The sequence below is a fragment of the Anolis sagrei genome, chromosome 9, assembly GCF_037176765.1.
Source record: "Anolis sagrei isolate rAnoSag1 chromosome 9, rAnoSag1.mat, whole genome shotgun sequence".
Classification (NCBI taxonomy): domain Eukaryota; kingdom Metazoa; phylum Chordata; class Lepidosauria; order Squamata; family Dactyloidae; genus Anolis; species Anolis sagrei.
The window spans coordinates 30,905,598-30,926,376 of NC_090029.1; the positions used below are offsets into that span (position 1 = coordinate 30,905,598).

The 20,779-nt window shown below is 37.6% G+C and overlaps 1 protein-coding gene across 1 annotated transcript in view; it reads left to right on the plus strand.

The window, feature by feature from the left end:
- Positions 1 to 20,779, plus strand: part of NPTN (neuroplastin) — a 49,501-nt gene that overhangs the window by 21,316 nt on the left and 7,406 nt on the right. The window contains exons 3-6 of the mRNA XM_060755261.2: positions 2,975 to 3,158; positions 5,376 to 5,470; positions 10,886 to 11,019; positions 12,399 to 12,672. Coding sequence (XP_060611244.2) covers positions 2,975 to 3,158; positions 5,376 to 5,470; positions 10,886 to 11,019; positions 12,399 to 12,672 — 687 coding nt within the window. The remainder of the gene's footprint in view (positions 1 to 2,974; positions 3,159 to 5,375; positions 5,471 to 10,885; positions 11,020 to 12,398; positions 12,673 to 20,779) is intronic.

Genomic DNA, 20,779 nt, shown 5'->3' on the forward strand with positions numbered 1-20,779 from the left:
CTTTATTTATATACCTGTACAATATGGAAGAGTCTTAAGAAGTGGAATGTATGAATCTGTAACATTTTGATGGCAATGACACTGTAAAAAAGAATAGAGGGAAAATATAGTATTTCCTGTCTTTCATACATTAAGAGATTTCATAGTAATCAGGCTGAATTAGAAAAAAATACCTTAACCTTAAGGTGCTCACAACCAATATAGAAATGAATATAGGTCTAAATAGGACCTTTCCAAGACTTAAAGAACTGCAGCTGAGCATTCTTGGGGTCTTTTGCACTGCTGCTTTTTCAATCTAGGATCAAACCAATTTAACTTAGGTCCCTTCCACACATCTAAATTAAAATCCCACATCTCCTTTGAACTGGAATATATTGCAGTGTGGACTCAGATAACCCAGTTCAAAGCTGATATTGTGGGGTTTTCTGCCTTGATATTCTGGGTTATATAACTGTGTGGAAGGGTCCTTAAAACAGAGTATACTTCTTCCAGGACACCATGAGTATGTAATTACTCTTTGTATTGATTTTGTCGTGTTTATGGTTTGCAGTTCACACGCTATAACAAGGCACACATAAATGTCTACATATGTTCTGTTCTCTGTTGCAGTATCCAGCAGGAATGCCTTAACAAGATGTTTCCCCCCAAGAAAGGATAGTATGTGTGCTACCATTCCTGTGCTTCTCTTAAAAAGCATTTATATTGAGTGAAACATTTTGGGTTAGAAGTAAATTATAATCTGTCTTTGAATTTCTTTATGCTACTTCTAATGTTCACAGTATTTGTCAATGCTATGGGTTTATGTTTTATATCAGATGAGTCACTTCAATGTGAAGAAATGAGTTTTAAAAATAACAGGATTCAAATCTATTTGCTGTGTGTGTTAAAGATAACCCTTTCATGAACATAGGGGAACATTTCTTTACAGGAAATAATTTTAATTGATTATAGTGTGAACTGAATCTGTAGAAAAGGCAAAACATTCCTAAAAGTCTTACGTTAATAACAGTGATACTTGATACTTGAAAAAGGGGGTTTCTGTGTAAGGCGGGTTTTTGAAAAAATCAGGAAACAGTAGCCAAAAAAGAAGAATTATGTTACTGAAAATCAACGCAAGATAAAGAAACAGTAGAATTTCACTGCAAGGATCAAATGCAAATAACAATCAGAACAGTTTTCTTTCCTTAAGTCTATATCTCTAGCTGAGAATGGTTTTGCATAAATGTGATACAACTTCACATTTACAATAGGGATGTATTGTAAAACCCTCCAGCATAGACTTTTTTCCTCTGGAAGTACAGAATATTCCAAAACTGGGTAAATATGAAACACAACGTAGGCACTAAACAGAGATATTGGTTTATTGTGTATCATTTTTAGTCAAATGCTTTTGTTTCCTGTCTTCAATAATTATTATGCATTAATGTACTCACAAAGTTTCCCTTCATTAATGCTATTTGTGTGCTTCAAGATGGAAGCTTCAGTCAACAATGGAGACCTTTGCTGAACTTATGAGTTAAATCCTAACTTCTTTGCTTCTTCTATATCTCTTATATCTGTGTTTCTCAGATCACAGTTTACACAGGAAAAATGGAAATGGATGGTTAAGCTCCTCTTCTACATGGGCCGAACCTTTCACCGATTACAGCTACTTAATAAGGGACAGGCAAACAAACATTGTAGTGTCTGGTTATTAGACTTCCTGATATCAAATCAATCTACAAAGAGCTAACGTCAGTTATTAATGGCAACTGGAATAGACCATTGAATCAGTAGCATTTACATAATCATTGATTTATCAGTTTCCTTTTGATTCAGTGGGTCTAGTCTTCTTGGTACTAGCAGTTGTTTCTAGGCCCAGAAAGCTGGAGTAATAGATCTGTTACATATTCTTGATATTGGAGTGGTTTCTCTTTGTTCCAAAATTATATTTTTAGGTACTGTGCACTCACATTCAAATATTCACACATTCAAGTCCCTCTTGCAGTTTCTCAAAGTCACTCCTGACATGACCAGAAACCCCCCCAAAAACCCCAACATTCAAATATTCTCACTTTCCACATTAGTTCTATTGCTGTTTGCAATACCACTTTCATCGGGTTTTTTAAAGTTTCAATATCTCTTCTGAAATAGGTTCGTTTAGATTACTTTGTATAGGGCATTGAAAAATCAAAGCATTTAATGACATGTTTTTGCTTGCTTGCTTGCTTGCTTACTTAGAAAATTGGATTTAATAATTCATTTTAGAAAAAATGCAGTGTATTTTCAGAGTGTTATAACATACTGTACTTTGTTTTCCTCGGATTTGTCTCTCTTGCAGAAAGCTCTTCAGGTCTAGACAGGGGTAGATTGTGTAAAGTAAACTGTAGTTTAAGCCCTATGATTATGATGGGCAACTCTGTGTCTATACATAGTTTAAAATACCGGTTAGAATAGTATTCATTCTGTGGAAGTAATGTTATGGGGCCTTTAAAACTTAGATAGCTCATGTTTCAGTGTATTTCTATTTGGCTCTGGATCTAGAAGGGAGGGCTGTGTATCTGTATGTTTACACAAGGTTGAAATTGGTACAGGATTTGAAATGTTTAATATGGTGGTTTAAGCTGATGATGTTTACATAGCTTCTTTAATGTGCTTCATCCGTTGATAAAATGCAAAAAAAAAGTCAGTTTTAATCTTGACTGTGGCCATGTTAAAGAGCAAGAATCCTAAAATACGTACTTTATTATGATTTTATCTCTTTCTTTCTCTTTCTCTTTCTTCCCTTCACATAGGGGAACTGGTCCTTGTTGCCTTTCGCTACTGGTCAGCTGTTGACTGTATGATTTGATGTCTCTTCAGCTAGTGAAGCCGTGTTCCATGTGTAGTTCTCTTTCCTTTCCCAGTTCCTCTTCCCTTTAGCTTTGATGTGTCAACAGCATATGTGCCTGTAGTGTCTCAACAACTCTTTCTTTTAATGTGCCCTCTTTTCTAGAGCCCAGGATCAATGCCAGTAATGACGTGACCATTAATACCGAAGTTTCCCCTCCACCTCCACAACCGATCATACTACAGTGCAACCTCACTGCGAGTACTACCTCCGACGTTTACAGCTACTGGGCAAAAAATGGTGAAGAAATTGCATACACTAGGAAGCCTGTAAACAACACAGAATACAGGTACATTCTTTAAGAGTAGTTTTGCTACTAGCACAAGAGTCCAGTGAAGCTGAAACTGAAATACAAGAAACATAGCTGGTCGATATAGTGGAATTATCTTCGTAGAGATGTTTTCAAAGCTAGAATATTTTCATCTTGCCTAGCTGTCTTTTCATCCTTCATGTTCTCTATCATATATTTGCCTTTTATAGTCCAAAACGGGCAGGAAGATTGGCTTGAATATTGGCAATGTGGGGTTGGGGATAAATCATGATTGTCCAGATTCCTGAATTCCTGGATGTGTTTCAAGTTTTGTTTCATGTTCTTGTGTGGGATAGAAGGTTTATTTATTTCGTATCAAAGGCATAAAACCGATAAAATAGAAGGCGCGCAGGTGGCTAAATATTTTTTGACCAAAAACGGGCAACAGCAATGGCATTGTCTGTAGGCCTCCAACAATTCTTCCTCTGTACATGAGGCAGGACATCGTGGACAAGCATACAGATATGGAGTTGTCTGTTCTGCTCAACAGTCACATAAGGTGTGGGATTTTTATATATATTAATATAATATAATATAATATAATATAATATAATATATACACACACACACCTGAGAGCCTAGGGAACAAATATACTTTAGTAGATGGTACTGTGGAGATCACCTTTGTCACAAGGGATTTTTCAGTGTTGAATCTTAATAATCAGTTGATGCTGGCTCTGTTTTTTTGTTGCTGTCATTTGATCCAGGAACTACAGCAAAGGCTTTCAGCAGGTTCCTTAGTGCTGCGATAACCCAGATGGCACTTGTTAATTATTTACCTCTAATATATGGCTGCATGCACTTAAAGGTTCAAGGATAATTTGATTGTGCTGCATGAATTGCCTATTTCATGAAGAATATGGATATACCTGTAGGTTAACTTTACTCTGGCTGACATAACAAGAAATGTGTTTTGTTTAACCTGGTTAAGATGTTACTCTTTTCTTGCTGAAATACTGGGACTTTTTGTGGCTCCTCATGGTTAGTCAGGCTATTGAGTCTAATAGATAGGCAGACCTGATTTTTTTTTAAAAAAAAAATCACAAATTGCAATTGGTATGGATTTTGTGGAGTCTGGGACACAAAATCATAGAAAGCTTGCTTATATGTTGCTGTACGTTGCCACAATAAGGTATATGGAAGGATGCTGGCAATTGACTAGCAAGTGCTTTACTAATATTATATTATATTATATATTGTATATACATATAATATTTATAATATTATAATGTAATACAATATAATAATAATACAATATTATAATTATATATTTTATATTACATGTAATACTACTAATAATATTACAATATATTGTATGTATATATGTCTTGTAAGCCGCTCAGAGTCCCCCTTCGGGGTGAGAAGGGTGGCATATAAATGTCTTAAATAAATAAATAAGCCCTTTTAGTGATTGGATGGCTTGAAGATTTTCATGTATCATTCCTTGTTTTTCTGAGTTTCAGGCATGTCAAAATGTGTCAGAAGGAATGGAAATTTTGTGAAAATGGGCATAACTGAAACATTGAGCAGTACTCTCCTTTTCTTTCCTCAGCTATGTTTCTTTCCTCAGCTATGTACTTCAGCTGTGTTCTTTTTCTCAGCCATATTGCTCTTAGGTTGTTTATAATTGTGCTGTATTGCTTTTATATGATGTTTTTAATTGTAGTGTTTTAACTGAAATTTTTGGGCTTGTCCCTTGTAAGCCGCCCCGAGTCCCCTAGGGGAGATGGTTGGCGGGGTATAAAAATAAAGTAGTAGTAGTAGTAGTAGTAGTAGTTGTTGTTATTATTATTATTATTATTATTATTATTATTATTATTTCCGATTCCATTTAGAGTTGTAATCTGGCGAAGCCTTAGAGTTCCATCATTATAGGATTGTTAATTACGTTTTGCATGAGCAGGACCATCTCAGATACAAGGTTGCACTTTCTGGAAAGCACATGATTTGCTCATAGGGGTCTCTACATTACTGGTGGCAACTATATCTCTAGATCTAGTCCGAGCCTCTTTCAGTGCTTCCTGAATGCAACACGTGGACTTCCTTTGACCCAATGCTAGTTTATATACACAAGGAACCCTATAAAGCTTAAGAAGACTGGATGGACCCAATTTTCCCTGTCTTGGCAAATATGGTTGGATTGCCACCCTATCTTTATCCTTTCAGCTGTTCTGATCCATGATCTTTCCTTTGCAGTATTGTAAAGCCCAGAATAGATGATTCCGGGGAGTATTCGTGTGTGTTCGTATTCGATGGCTCCCCTTCAGTAAATGCCACTATTGAAGTGAAAGGTACTACTCTATTTTTTATTTATTCCTCACTTTAATAGCTTTGTTCTCAATCATTGTTTTGTTACATCACTCCCTTGAGACGCATTTGTTGAGTTTTTGGCACATCACAGTATTCTTACTTCACAAGTGGTCATCTTCTCACACCAATTACAACAGTGCTATAGCTCCACAGCATGAGTTGTGGCATTGCTCCAAAGTGATTCTTTGCTCTTCCTAATTTCCACAGTGAAGAGAAAAAAAGAGTAGAGTACTCTGCTAAAGCCATGGCTCTCTGATTTGAATATTACTTCCCGAGTTTCACAAACATGCAACAATCTCTGGCTCTGAGTTGCAATATATCAGTTGTTTGAGTGGCACATTTCCAGCTAAACCATGGATGAGAACCTATAATTCCTAGACTGCAGTAGGGTGACCAAGGCCTTTTTTAATACCTCCATTAAATGAAGCAAGAAGTACCGGTACTTATTTTAAAACAGTTTTCTGTGGTTTGTAACTGAATTTTAGTGACAGCAGTGAAGCTGATGTCAAGGATTGGGAAGTAGGAATGTTCTTCAGACCTACTGATAATCATGAATTGCAAAATGTAACAAGGGAATGAAGACAACCATAAGCCACTATCTTTTAATGCTTTGAATATCTTTATTTCCAATGGGATAAACAATATAATTCTTCTTAGGCTGGCCTGATGAAATGAATGAGGTTTCTTAGCCCTATTATGAACCATCTAGGACCTTAAGATAATCTGGGGAGGCCCTGCTCTCGTTACCGCTTTCATCACAAGTAAGTTTGGTGGAGACGAGAGACAGAGCCTTCTCGGCGGTGGCCTTCAGCTGTGGAATGCCCTCCCTATAGATATTAGATTGGCCACCTCCCTTTTAACATTCCAGAAGAAAGTCAATACACGGCTTTTTGAACAAGCATTTCCAAATGCAGAGTAACTGACATAGGAAAATGGAACAACTAGACAATGAGTCCGGACAACATTTTTAACAAGGCGACACTATGAATGTATATTTTATTGATATGTTTAGTTTTTATTATATGTTATGTTTTTAATTGTATGTATGATATTTTAAAGTATTGAATTTTACCCTGTTCACTGCCTTGAGTCGCCTATGGGCTGAGAAAGGCAGTATACAAATACAGTAAATAAATAAAATAAATATTAACATAAATACCATTGATTTCATTGCATGTTATGTTGTTTCATGGTATGGAGAAACTAAGACCTCCATTGCTTTTCTAGCTAGACACATTTATAACTTACTAAAGCAGCTAGTGGCGCAGTGGGTTAAAGCTCTGAGCTACTGAACTTGCTGACTGAAAGATTGGCAGTTTGAATCTGGGGAGTGGGGTGAGCTCCCGCTGTTAGGCCCAGCTTCTGCCAACCTAGCAATTCGGAAACATGCAAATGTGAGTTGATCAATAGGTACCGCCTTGGCAGGAAGGTGTGCTCCATTCAGTCATGCTGGCCACATGACTTTGGAGGTGTCTATGGACAACGCCAGCTCTTCGGCTTAGAAATGGAGATGAGCACCAACCCCCAGAGTCGGACACATCTGAACTTATTGTCAGGGGAAAACCTTTACCTTTACGTACCTGAATGTTGTATTTTGAACAATGTAGTCCTTATTCCAATCCTTGTTCCCAAGGGTAAGATGTACAGGGTTAGTCAAAATGAATAGGCCAATACTTACTTGTATTTGTTTCTTATTGGCCTATTCATTTTGACTAACCCTGTATAACTATGTTTTAAAAGTTGTAAATTGAAATGCGTAGGACATAATCTACAAGACCTCTTGGACATTATTTTTTTTAGAAAACTGACAAACGCAGTGTAGCTATTAAACTCTGATCTCGGAACGGTTGGACAACGTGACTGGATAATGACTGGTAATGAAATGCAGAGGACTTATGGTTTTTATTGTGTTACTGATGTTAGTTGTAATTCATTTTTTACCTGTGTTAAATGTTTTTAATGTTTAAATTATTTTTGTACTGTTGTGGGCATCGAATTGTGCTGTTTTGTAAACCGCCGTGAGTCGCACTTGGGCTGAGAATGGCGGTATAGAAGCATAGTAAATAAATAAATAAATAAAATGGGAAAATTCACACGTAATCACAAATGACCCGATTTCAAAAGCGCTCTGTTTTGAATCTTCGAATTATTCTCTTCATAATGTATAAGAAATAAGCTAGTCTGGAAATCATTTAGCAGGATGAGAGCAATCTTTAGCCTTATCTAAAGCATGATGATTGTGTGAAGTCTTCTTGAACCAGGTATCTGTATCAGTTTTGGATGAAAACATTGACGCTGTAGTGTGTAACATCTGGCTTTGCTCATTCATCTTTCTCAGAAGCTTAAAGGAAAGACGGAATTGCGTCTTTCTCTGCTTATCAGACCTTTGTCTTATCTCCGGCTTTGGAGGAGAAATGTGTAAGAAATCCTTAAGCTAGATCGTATTAGGGGTGTGTGGCCAGGGGGGAGGGAATCTTAGATTGGATAGATTAGTCTTAGATACAGTCTTGGTAGTAAATTGTTAGGTGAGCAAAAGTCGTCTCAATTCACCAAAGTAACACTTCCTTCTAGGGAACTGCAGAATTTTCTTACTTAATTTGGACACAGCCTTGAAGTGGCCGTGTAGAGTAAATGCTAAATTCACCATCTGTGCTTTTTTAAAATCACAGGCAGTAGAAAGTCTAGCTGACCATCAACACAATATCTGGAAGTCTGCACACTCCTTATTTCCTTAGTTTTCCAATTGAGTGGTAGTATAGCCAAACTAAATAGAACTGAACTTAAGGATCATGAGCAGGTCTTTAATTTCTGAATCACTTTAGAAAAAAAAAACAGTCATGAAAAAGAGAGGTTATTGAGTCAGTTCAAAATACTTGTCAAGCAATGATCAGGCAAGCAATTTCCTGTCACATGAAGAGTGGCAGATAAGGATGTAAAATAGGTATGTTACTGGATACAATATACATCTGTATCTAGGAGAGAAAAAAATATTTCCCTCAAATGATATCTTTAAACATTAACTTAAATTCTCATTTCCAATAGTAACTACTATGTCATTTTGTGAAGATCTAATTTCAGAAAATCTCAGGTGCTTATAACCAGGCTGGTTTTAAGAAAATGGAAAACTATAGCCAAAAAAAGAGAGAAGAAGGGAGATGAAATGACCCTAGAGCAGATATGGGTAAGCCCAGAACTGGGGGCCGGATGCGGCCCCTTGGGCTCTTTTCTCAGGCCCTCCTTTCTCTCACCATCCTAACCTTCTTTCTTTCCTTCCTCCTTCCATCTCTCTTTCTCCTTCCCTTCCAGCCTTTCATCTTTCCTTCTTTCATCCCTTCCTCCTTCCATCCATCCATCCTTCTCATCCACCCTTTCGTCCTTCCCTTCTTCCAACCTTTTGTCTTTCTTTCCTTCCTCCTTCCCTCCCTCTTTCTCCTTCCATCCTTCCCTCCCTTTCTCCTTCCTTCCTTCTTTCCTTCCTTCCTTCCTTCCTTCCTTCCTTCCATCCATCTTTCCTTTATCCTTCCCTCCCTTCCTTACATCCTTCTCTTCATCCTTTTCTCCTCCCTTCTCTTTTTCCTTTCTCCTTCCCTTCCTACTTCCTTCCCTCCCTCCCACCCTCCCTTCCTTCCTTCCCTTTTGTCTTTCCTTCCTTCCCTCTTTCCTCCCTCCTTCCCTATCTCCCTCTTTCTTTCCATCCTTCCCTCCCCCCCTTTTGCCCATCCTTCCTTCCTTCTTTCTTCCCTTTCTCCTTCCTTTCTTCTATCACTGGGCAGCCAGTTTTCCTCTCAGGGAGTGGCTGGCATGTGGCCCCCAAGTTAGAAAGTTTCCCCAGGCCTGCCCTAGAGGATCTGTGGCTTCTAAGTGTTGGTTGCAAACCATAATGACTTGATGCAGCAAGTGTAGAATGTCCAGTTGAGATCTTTCCTGTGCCTGCATTGCTGAATTATGATGTGGTTTTTTTGTGAACATGATTTCCACCATTACCAACAGAGTAAATTTCTGTGGTGATTCCATATTCCCTTGTGCCTATTGGTGAGCAAGCCAGCCTGTGGATAACTTCTGGTGCCTGTGTTCTGTCAAGGGCTCAGATTGGACTTTGACTGGATTAACAGCTCAGGGCCCAGCAGTTGCTTAGCGGGACACGTGTGACATAATTAGCTGCCTAGAAAGCGAATGGGTTTTAAAGGTGGTAACTGAAGCATACCAAGCCATCTGCTAAGAGAAGGTTCATTTCAGGCAGTTCATTGATCTCATGTAATCTTTCAAGGTATTACACTGCAGCAGGACTTGGAAGTCACACAAATGGACAAGTGAATGGCATTGGCACGGCTTGGACACGATAGGATCTTCAAGAGAAACAGAACGTAATTCTTGTGTACAGGAACCCTCATTCTCATCTAGATATAGCTTCTGAACAAGGTCTCTTATTGCATTGCAAGGGAGGTAAAACAAAGGAATCAAAGCTTTAAAATATAATATATTGTATATACATGTAATATTTATAATACAGTGTTATGCAATATACTAATAATGTGATATTATAATTATATATTTATATTACATGTAATATTACTAATAATATTACAATGTAATGGTGTAGTACAATATAGTAATATGTAATATTGATATTGTGCTGTGCTAATGATATAATATATTGTATGTATATGTATCTTGTAAGCCACTCTGAGTCCCCTTCGGGGTGAGAAGGGCAGCATATAAATGTCATAAATAAAAAATAATAATAAAATAGAAGAGCTGTGTTTGTACAAAGCTCTAATGATGCCATTCTATTAAGGCAAAACATACACTTGGAAACACACAAGAAGCATCAAAGTGAACCAGAACCATACAATATTGTCAACTCTTGACTGGAAGAAGCAGTTTGTCACAGTTGCCGGCATAATTTTTCCCACTCTCCCCACCTGAACACCAAAACCTGGCTTTTAAAATTAATGGAAATCTGCTTTAACTTTTGATGAATATATAAACTTTTATGTCACTAATATGACATTTCTGCTGGTTTGTAATAAATGTTTGTAACAAATGTAAATCCGGGTTGGTATGAGTTTTCCGGGTTGTCTAGCCATTTTCCAGAAGCATTCTCTCCTGACGTTTCATCCTCAGAGGCTGTGAGCTCTGTTGGAAACTAGGCAGGTGGGGTTTATATCCATGTGGAATGATGTCCAGGGTGGGAGAAAGAACTCTTGTCTGTTGGAGGCAAGTATGAATGTTGCAGCTAATCACCTTGATTAGCATTGCAAAACCTTTTGCATTCAATCTGCTGGGGGCCTTGGGGTTTGAATATGTGTTTATTTATCTCTGGAACTTTTTCAGAGGGCGTGGGGGTACATTTTTCATCACCTCCTCTTCTTTTCCTTTGCATGTCTTTATGTTAGCTATTCCTGACATTACTGGGCACAAACGAAGTGAGAACAAGAACGAAGGTCAAGAGGCGCTGATGTATTGCAAATCTGCAGGTTTCCCGCACCCTGAATGGATGTGGTATAAGAAGATAAATGATGTTTCTGTGGTGAGTATAAAATGGAACACCACTAGGTAAGCTTGACTTTCCTGTTAGGAAAATAAATACATGAAGTTGGGGAAAGTGGGAGTGTTTACTAGTATTACCGTATATACTCGAGTATAAACTGACCCGAATATAAGCCGAGGCACCTAATTTTACCACAAAAAACTGGGAAAACTTATTGACTCGAGTATAAGCTGAGGGTGGGAAATGCAGCCTCTTCTGGTAAATTTCAAAATAAAAATAGATATCAATAAAATTACATTAATTGAGGCATCAGTAGGTTAATTGTTTTTGAATATTTACATAAAACTGTAATTTAAGATAAGAATGTCCAACTCTGATTAAATCATTATTCTAATCTTCTTCAGTGTAAATGTGCTTATGTATCCTTCCAATAATAATAGAGTAAAATAATAATAATAATTAATAATAATAATAATAATAATAATGAAATCCAGCATATATACCTCTTTTATTGTGTCATACTGTGTTTTGTGTCAGGATAATAATAATAATAATAATAATAATAATAATAATAGAGTAAAATAATGGAAATGTAATAACAGTAATAACAGGGGTAAAATAATAAATGCAGTAACAATAAAAATAAAGTAAAATAATAAATGTAATAAAATAATAGAGTAAAATAATGTGAATGTAATAATTAATATATTAAAATAATTCATATAATAAAATGATACTAATAACAAAGTAAAATAATAAATAACCTTGACTCGAGTATACGCCGAAGGGAACTTTTTCAGCCTAAAAAAGGGGCTGAAAAACTAAGCTTATACTCATTCTCAGAGAAAGCCTAAAGTTTAAATTCTCAAGTAGATATATTTTTCATGAGCCTGTTGTTCATAGAATAGGTGACTATTTACATATCACCTGTGATAGTTCATGATGAAGACAAGTCTCTTGTGTATAGAGAATTGTTTGTTATTTAGCTGTGTGTGATTTTTTTTTTCACAAGCACAATTTTCTCTGTCTTCTTCCATCTGATGTAAAATCTCCTTGACTACTATACCATCCGTGTGTGACTAATTGAGATGTAAATTGGCAAGGGTTCTCCATTCAAAGGTAGGGAAATGTTAGTTAACATGGCAGCCTGAATCCCTACTTGTCCTCTCAGTCTGATCCATTGAATGAAAATAGCGTGCATAAGTGTTGGCTCATCGTTCAGCAATCAATTCATTGGGGTCTTCTGTAGTTGGGACAATTCAAAGAATTCAGGATTCTTACCTTAATGGTTCCCCTTCCCCTTTCCACACTGTTGGAACATTATAAAAGAATACCAAACCCAGTTAAAATAATGTGTACTTGTTGATGAGTGAACCTTGCTTGTATTCACTGTAGCTCTTCTGCTTCCTTCTCATCAGGCGATTGATAACAGTTCTGGTCGTTTCTTTATCAACAATAAACACAACTATAGCGAACTGATCATTGTGAACCTCCAAATCAATGAGGATCCGGGCCAGTATGAATGCAACGCAACCAACTCAGTCGGCAATGCGACAGCAATTACAATCTTGCGCGTTCGCAGCCACTTGGCTCCTTTGTGGCCCTTCCTGGGGATTCTGGCAGAGATCATTATTCTCGTTGTTATAATTGTGGTTTACGAGAAGAGAAAGCGGCCTGACGAGGTGCCTGACGGTAAGTTGTGTCTTAAACTACTGTTTTTCCTGGGAAAGCCAACCCCATTCTTTTACTTCAAGAGTGCCGTCTTTCAGAGTTGCTAAAGTTTAGACATCAGCAGCTCAGACGTCTGTGTCTCAATAGCTTGTATGATAGATTTGTCTGTCTGAGGTACGAGAAACGTTAGTTCAGCTTCATAAAATGTGGCTTCAGAACAAGGAATCTTTTTGCTATTTGTGTACTGAATCTGTGAATCTATCTACTGAAACCTGTGGTCTTGACCCTAGTCTACTGGGGTGATTCAAAGAACAAAATGGGAACTGATTTCCTATTGCATAGGATTATTGTAGTTTCTCTTGTGAACCAGTCCTAAGAAGGAAAGTGTAACTTTAAGGGTAACCATTGAAAAGCTCTTCTCAAAAGTAATTGCCTCTCTTAGCTTAGGCTTGTTTTGATGCCTTGCTAAATCCTCCTTCCCCAACCCAGCCCAGTATTTCCAGTACATCCAGGAAAGTCTTTCCATTTCATAACCAGAAATACTTGCCAGGCTACTGCTTGCATAAGTGACACATGACTGTTTTACCTAACCTACCTACAACTTTGTGTAGTGAAAAAGTTTGTACTTTTACTACAAAACTTTGCAGATTAATACTGTCCTTGAGTCACAACGCATACAATGTGTCTCCCATTTATGGCAAGGGAGATACGCTCTGGGAGCAAGCCAGATGTTGTCAGATTCTTCCCTGCATAATTTGACTTAATAGGTTTTGTATGCAATATCGTGGTTGCCTCGCAAGAGGTGAATGTTATTGTTTCTTATTTGACACATAATACCTTGGAATGGTTGGATGTCTGTGTGTGTACAAGGACCAGTGCTGTCTATAAAAGGTAGTCCAGCATTCTCTATATATCCCCAAGCAAAAAAAGTAGATGTATATAGTCCTGGCAACAACCAGTACCAGAGTTATCATTTCTTAATGGATTCCGTCCTATAGTTCTTTCTTTGCATATCTGACTTGGCAAAAATGTTTATTTGGGATGAACATGTCTGCTCAAAGGGAAACTTCTTGGGTAAGTTTGTGCAAAAAGGGAATCAGCATTTTTGTATCCAACAACTGGAGTTATTTCCCCCCTTCTCCTTCTCATAAGACATGTGTGGCCAGTTTGGTACTGGAAGACTGATATGAAATGCTCGAGATTAAATACTCTACGATGGGAGGAAAATAGGCCTAAAATATTCAAGTATCTGTTCAGATGCACACTGCTGTTTTTATTTCTTCTGCTTTGCTTCAAAGCCATAGTATTGTTGGGCATGTGAGTGTCAATATATGTAGAGTTAGCACAGGATGGCCCCAGAACAGCTCTGGGAATATTGCTTGCTTGTGTGTATGTATGTTTTCATACTAATGTGGAAAAAAACATTTTTGCAAGTTTTTTCCAATCCGCCCTAAGACTATGAATTGGGAAAAGGTTGTGTTTTCTCTTGCCACTTCCTCTGCAGATGGCTTCTCAGTAGGGGAAGGGCTTGATGAATGTTAAGCTCTTCACCACTTCTAATAAGACCAAAACAGGTCTACAGCCAGATGGGTTGGCTGCAGCTTTCTGTTCAGCATGGAAAAAGTTGTGCATGGCCTTATTCAGAAGACCCTGGTTACCAGTTAATTGGATTATAACCATTTGTCAGTGCTATGCTTTGCTCATTATAATGCACACTTGGAAAGATGCATGTTCTAAGAATTACATGTGTGGGAATCCCCTTATTGTGTGTTATCAGTTGTTTGAGAACCCAGGAATGCAAGTAAAAGTGATAGTTCCTGATACCATGCTAATATTCTAGGTCACGTGGCTCGCCATTGAGACTTTTCTGCAAGTTTGCAATGTTTTTTCAGCCATGAAGATTAACGTTGCTTTCTAAACTTCATAGAAGTTGTGACGCTTCAAGGTTGCATGTTCTGAAGACATCCCAGTTTCGGCCAGAATGCTTTCCTGCAAAGATTAACTTTCATATTGGATGCCTGTTAGGACTTGACTGCTTTTTGTTTTGTGTTGGTGTTCTGGGCATGTATGTTTAATGCTCAGCTGTTGGTTTGGGGCTAACCATACCAGTTCAAAACTTCACAGGGAACATACAAAGGGATTGAAAAAGAAATTAACTTTACTTAATTGGAATTAACAATCCCAAAGATGGTTAAAATAAACAGAAAGGACAATGGCTTGCATAGCTATCCTGACCATATATGTCAGGCTCACCTAATGAAGTTGGTACATGCCTAAAAGAACATGAGCTGTTCATTGCACTCCCGAATAGCAGTTGTGTAGATTCGATAATTCAATGCTGCATTAGAATGAAACACTTGCATCTTCATCTGCTGTTGAAGCTAATTTCAAGTGAAGATGTGAATGGTTAATTGCCTCAGGCAATTACATTGGATTAACGACAAGTATGCAATTGTAATTGGATATGGATCACAGCCTAATTTGGGCCACTTCCAGTCCAACCTTCTTGTGCTTCCATCCATTGAAATGCGTGATGATATGAATAGTGTGTGACACTTTTCCTTCCTCAGGTGATGCCCATGTGTCCTCACTTTTAGAGTTGATTCTGTCATAACTTTGTACTACATGAAGGTGTATCAAATCTGCAGAAATCTATGAGAAGCAGTGCTTCTGTGTTCTTTTCTCCCTGTGGGAAGCGGACAATGGGGAATTGTTTTCTGATAAATGTAGCAAAGCAAAAAATACACTGTCGTGACTATTTTCACATCTCAGATATCATTACACATGAATATAAGTTTGCTCATTGAGATATGGAGTAAGATGTACCCTGAGGTGTTCTTTCTTGAGCATTTCTGGTAATGAGCTCTTCCACAACCATATCCCTCAAGGTGTCAAAATATATTGCTAATTTCATTTTACCTTCAGGAACTCAAAAATCACTTTAAGGGTAGAAGCTAGAAGGTAGGAAGTCCTTGGAAATATAAACAGATACTAATATACACTGTCTTAACATTGACTATATATACCACATTCCAAAGCCAAGTTTTAGTAATATGTAGTCTCCTTTCTAGTGTTCACTTCCTGGTTTTGACCTGTCAGATACTCAGCAATACCATCAGGTTATTTGTTTGAAGAACTGAATCATTTGTGACTCTTCTGTCTTCGCCTTTTGATCCAAGGGAAATTACTTTTCCATACTTATTGGAGTGAATTACAATGGTATCTATAATTTTTGTGGACTTGGGTGTCCAGTTGCTGACTGAGAAAGGGATTCAGACTAACGAAAGAAGTCCCCATGAAAGGAAAGGACCATTTTTATGGGCCAAGGAGAGCATTCCCCCCCCCCCCCCCCACCATGTAACTCCTCTGACTGAAGAGGCCCAAAATTCCTGGTTGTTTGGTAAGGCACCAGAGCTCTCTAGCTAAGGGTTCTAATCACTTTCCCCTAAACTGCAAATCCCAAGAATCCACTAATGTGGACTCATTAGTGTTATGATTGTGCGGTGTGAACGTGACCCTGGCTATAGTAGAGTCAAGTATATATTGCTCTCATTCTCTCATATATATCTATATAAATAAAAATGCAATGTTCATTGGGATTAACATAACTCAAAAACCATGGGACGAATTGACACCAAAGTTGGACACAATACAGCTAACAGTCCAATCACCCCTAAACACACACACATACACACAAAACCCCAGCAGAACAGACTTAAACCCCCCCAAAATACACCATATATACATATAAACATACACTCATATACACATGCACACATTCATACACACACATGTATATATGTATGCATAAACACACACATACATATACACACACACATATATACATATGCACATGCACACACATATACATACACATATATACACACATATACGCATGCACGCATGCATGCACACACACATATATACATATACACATGCACACACATATACATACACATACATGCACACATATATACACAATATGCATGTACACACACATATATACATACAAATATATACACCACATATACAAACACACATATATACACAAATATATACATACACAAAACACGTATACACAGACTGAGCCACAGCAACATGTGGCAAGGGACGACTAGTATATATATATATAGAGAGAGAGAGCGCTTCCATAGGATATTGCCCTGGCGGTTAAATGTGTAATTAAAGTGCTATAAGAGTGTGATGTGAAAGGGTTCCTAGTTCAATTTTCTATTTTTCTTCTCTGTAAAAAGTGACAAAGCACTAAAAGGACAGAATTGGAATATTCAAAAGGCAATTCCTCATACATATTTGGTAGACTGATGACTTTTAGTGAGTGTCACCACAGCTGCCACCAAGCGTGGAGACGGTACCTTACAAATTGTAAATAACTTTTCTTTCTCTGTCATTCTCAATAAATCTAGTGAGTGTCACATATCCTATGTGAACAAAACCAACATCAGCAGAAATCTTTTCCTTTTTTTTGTTAATAGGCAGATGGAGTTACTAGCTCTGTCCAAATGCGACATGACCTGTCACTTACGTGTCTTCAGTGCAGTTGATGCGAGTGTCTTAATTACTCTTTATCTTGGCACTTTGATGGCCCAGGCATGCCTAATAATGTATGTGTTTGCTATGCTATGAAGAAAAGCACCCAGTATTCAACCAATGGCAACCAGTAAGCACACATATATAGGAAAATATCCAAACACCATAATGTGTGTACAAATTATGAGAATGGCAACCTAGTCTAAATGAATTAAGTAGGGGGACATCCGCTATGTTTTTGGAGGTCTTTCATTGAAGGAGATGGGCACTTTGCTTGTTATGGTGACAGGTCCATTTTGAGCATCGTTCTGTGACTTCAGCAAACTGTACTGATGGTGCATCATGAGGTTTACTGTTGGAGTAAGGAGAAGGTTTGGGAGAGAAACGGTGTACACTTTGTGTTGGTTAATTGTAAATTGCAGCCTGCTATGCCTCAACGTTTGCATTTTTAAAAAGGCAATCTCCTTTCAACTTGGCTGCTTTCTGATTGAGGTATTCCCAACAAGTGTATATAGACACACTAATAGAAAAATATCATAACATGATAGAAAAATTTGCATGAAACTGATGATCATTCCAACATCAGATCAATGCTGGTTTACCAATGGCCTTAAAACACACAGCAGGAAGCTTAGGGATTAGAGCCAGGTAGGATACCTGAGGGTTTAAGAAAAGTTTGAGACCCAAAAAGAAACACAGCCGCCGCACTTTCATCCCTTTAAAGAAATACGCATGCAAATAACCAGCTCAGACACAGAAGTAAAGGGCAAAAAGGAAGTTTACTGACAAAGCTTGCATAATGTAATTTCATACAGGTAACATACTCCTTGGTTACAGTCGGAGTAATGAATCAGGCCTTAAGGTGGTGAGCTGGCCGTCTTTCCTCCAAAAGTTGTATCTCAGCCAAAAAACAAAGAACCAAAAAAGGTAGCAGAGGGACAAAGAAACAAATTTATTTATTTATCATGTCAGTAGCAAACCAAACAGTTGTATTGCATTTTTCAACAAACAAACAAAAACCACAAAGTTTGTAAGCTTGATAGTTGATTAAATGTCCTTTGATCAGTAGCTGGCCACTCCAGAAGTGACCAGAAAGAAACAAATGGGAAGGAACAAAGGAATACATCCTCCTTATATAGCCTTCCAAACATGTGCCCAGAAGCTTACATGACCCAATACACATCTCAAGAGGTGGTCCAGTCATTAACTTACATGCATATTCAAATCAGGAGCAATAAACTTTGAAATGTAAAGAGATGTAAAGAGCAGGGACAAAACAGGAAGTGTCTCTTCAGAAATGTGCGCAAGATTGCTTTACTCCCAGCACACACAGAGTTAACCCTATGACAAACCAACCAGGCACCTCTCATAATAAGGCCAGCTTCCAGTATAGCCAGAGTGGGGGACCGTTGGACCACAAATCCTATTTGCCATGATGTTTCTGATTTCTGGAAACTGGAATCCAGAATGTTTTCACCTTTCCCACTTCTGCTTATGTGACTGCAAAACATAATTCTTATAGATATCATTGAAAGATATGGAACTGAAAATAAAAGGGCTGCTGGTGACTGACAATAGCATGCAATTGTATTGTCTCAGTGTTGTTTTTAATACTTCAGGCATTAGGATCATTACCTTAGAATTGAGCTGGTTTTTTCATAACCTATCCAAGTATACACAGCAATAATAATGTAGTTACATTGAGCCATATGATAGGCCACGAAGATTGTTCTAACAAAAACATCCTTTTACCTGGATTAAGCATCCCAAAGTTGATTAAACATGCACTTCTTTTAAAAGTGTCTGTTTGGGGGGTAAGTAGAAAGTAGAAACACCTTGGCTGTATTCTTCCAGAAGATGTTGCACTTAGGTGGTTTCTACTTCAAAATATTTTGTATGTATTATATATCTTGGTTTAAGCTTCAGTAACATGTCATTTTATCATTTTCCTTCGTTAGAGGAATTAATATGGAACTTTTTTTGAAAACATACGTATTTCTGTGCCCTCTCTTCGGGAATTTTGGGTTTTTTCTGTATTTTTTTCCTGATATTATTTTCTTTGTTGGTCCTAGTTTCAAACAGTGATATGAAGAAACCTCCTCCATGGTCCTTTCTCTTCACTCTCTTTTCCTTTCTATCACTTCTGTCTACAACTAATCTATTTGGCAAAAGATAGAGACAGTTTGCAACCATAATAGAAAGGGAGTGTCTTACCTGCAGCTAAAGAAAAGTAACATTGCTTCATAATCAGCCTAGTCCTAAGTGTTAGGTTTGCTAGATAGGTTTCCAAATCCTAACAGTGGCCAGATAATGTTTTCCCCAGAAATTGGTCCATTCATTTGTTTTCAGATAGTTTACATTAGTTGGCATTTGGTCATCTCAATCAAAATGTATTTTCTCCTAGATGTTTCATTCTCCTTATCTAGCATGGCTAAAAATAAATGCCGCTAAGAAAGATATCTTCTCACAGCTTTTACGTCTAGCTGTGAAGTCTTACAGTTCATAACCCAAGAAGAGTGTTAATTTTCCAATAGCATCTCTTGCAAGTTCAGAGCCTTGCTCTATTTCGTTTCCTATGTTTTCTCAGCTGAGAGGCATGGCTCTTTGAATCAAATAGAATAAATAATAATAATAATAATAATAATAATAATAATAACTTTATTTGTACCCCACTACCATCTCCCCAAGGGACTCGGTGCGGCTTACATGAGGCCGAGCCCACAATACAACAATAAAACAATAGCAACAGTAATACAAACAATAAATAAAACTCATAAACAGAAAATAAGCAATAACATTAACAATAACACAGTGACGTTTAAAAACCTATGGCTGGGCCAAATGTAATAATATTAGAAAATGATTTGAGAGATTATTTGCTATTTGGTGTGAAGCAGTGGTTCCCAACCTGTGGGCTCACTGGTGGGTCGTGAGACCTAAAATAAGGTCCATGGCTCCAAAGTTGTTATTATTATTGTTGTTGTTGTTGTTATTTGAAATACAACAAGATGAGTCCACAGCAGACACTCTACTGTGTATTAGATCACACATCGGAGACTTCCTATTATTATTATTATTATTATTATTATATTATTATTATTATTATTATTGGCTTCCATTGCCAAACGCAAGAGGTATAATGGGAAAACAGCCCTTTGTAAGACCCTGTTTAGTCCCCAAAGGTAATTGTTATTCTTGTTAAAGCCATTAGGGACAGTTTATTGGCTCTGGCGGTCCGCTTTTTGCATTTTGTTCAAACTCTAAAGTTGACCAAAAACTGATTTGTAATACTTTTGGTGCTTATGTTGGAGAGTGGTCCCTAGTCAAGTGGACCCTTATCAGAAAAAAGCTGGGAACCATTGGTGTAGAGCTAAATGCTGATCTGGACCAGGCTTTGCTGTCTCTTCCAAAAAGAAATCAGACTGGTTCAATACTTCAGAACTAACCCTTCCATTGACACATGTGAAATAATGCTGCAGAATTAGGAGAGGAGATCGGTTTAGATTAGAACCATTGTCCCTGAAATTGATGGTGATTGTCGATGAAATGGGCCTTCCATGGCTTCTCACGTCACAAAACT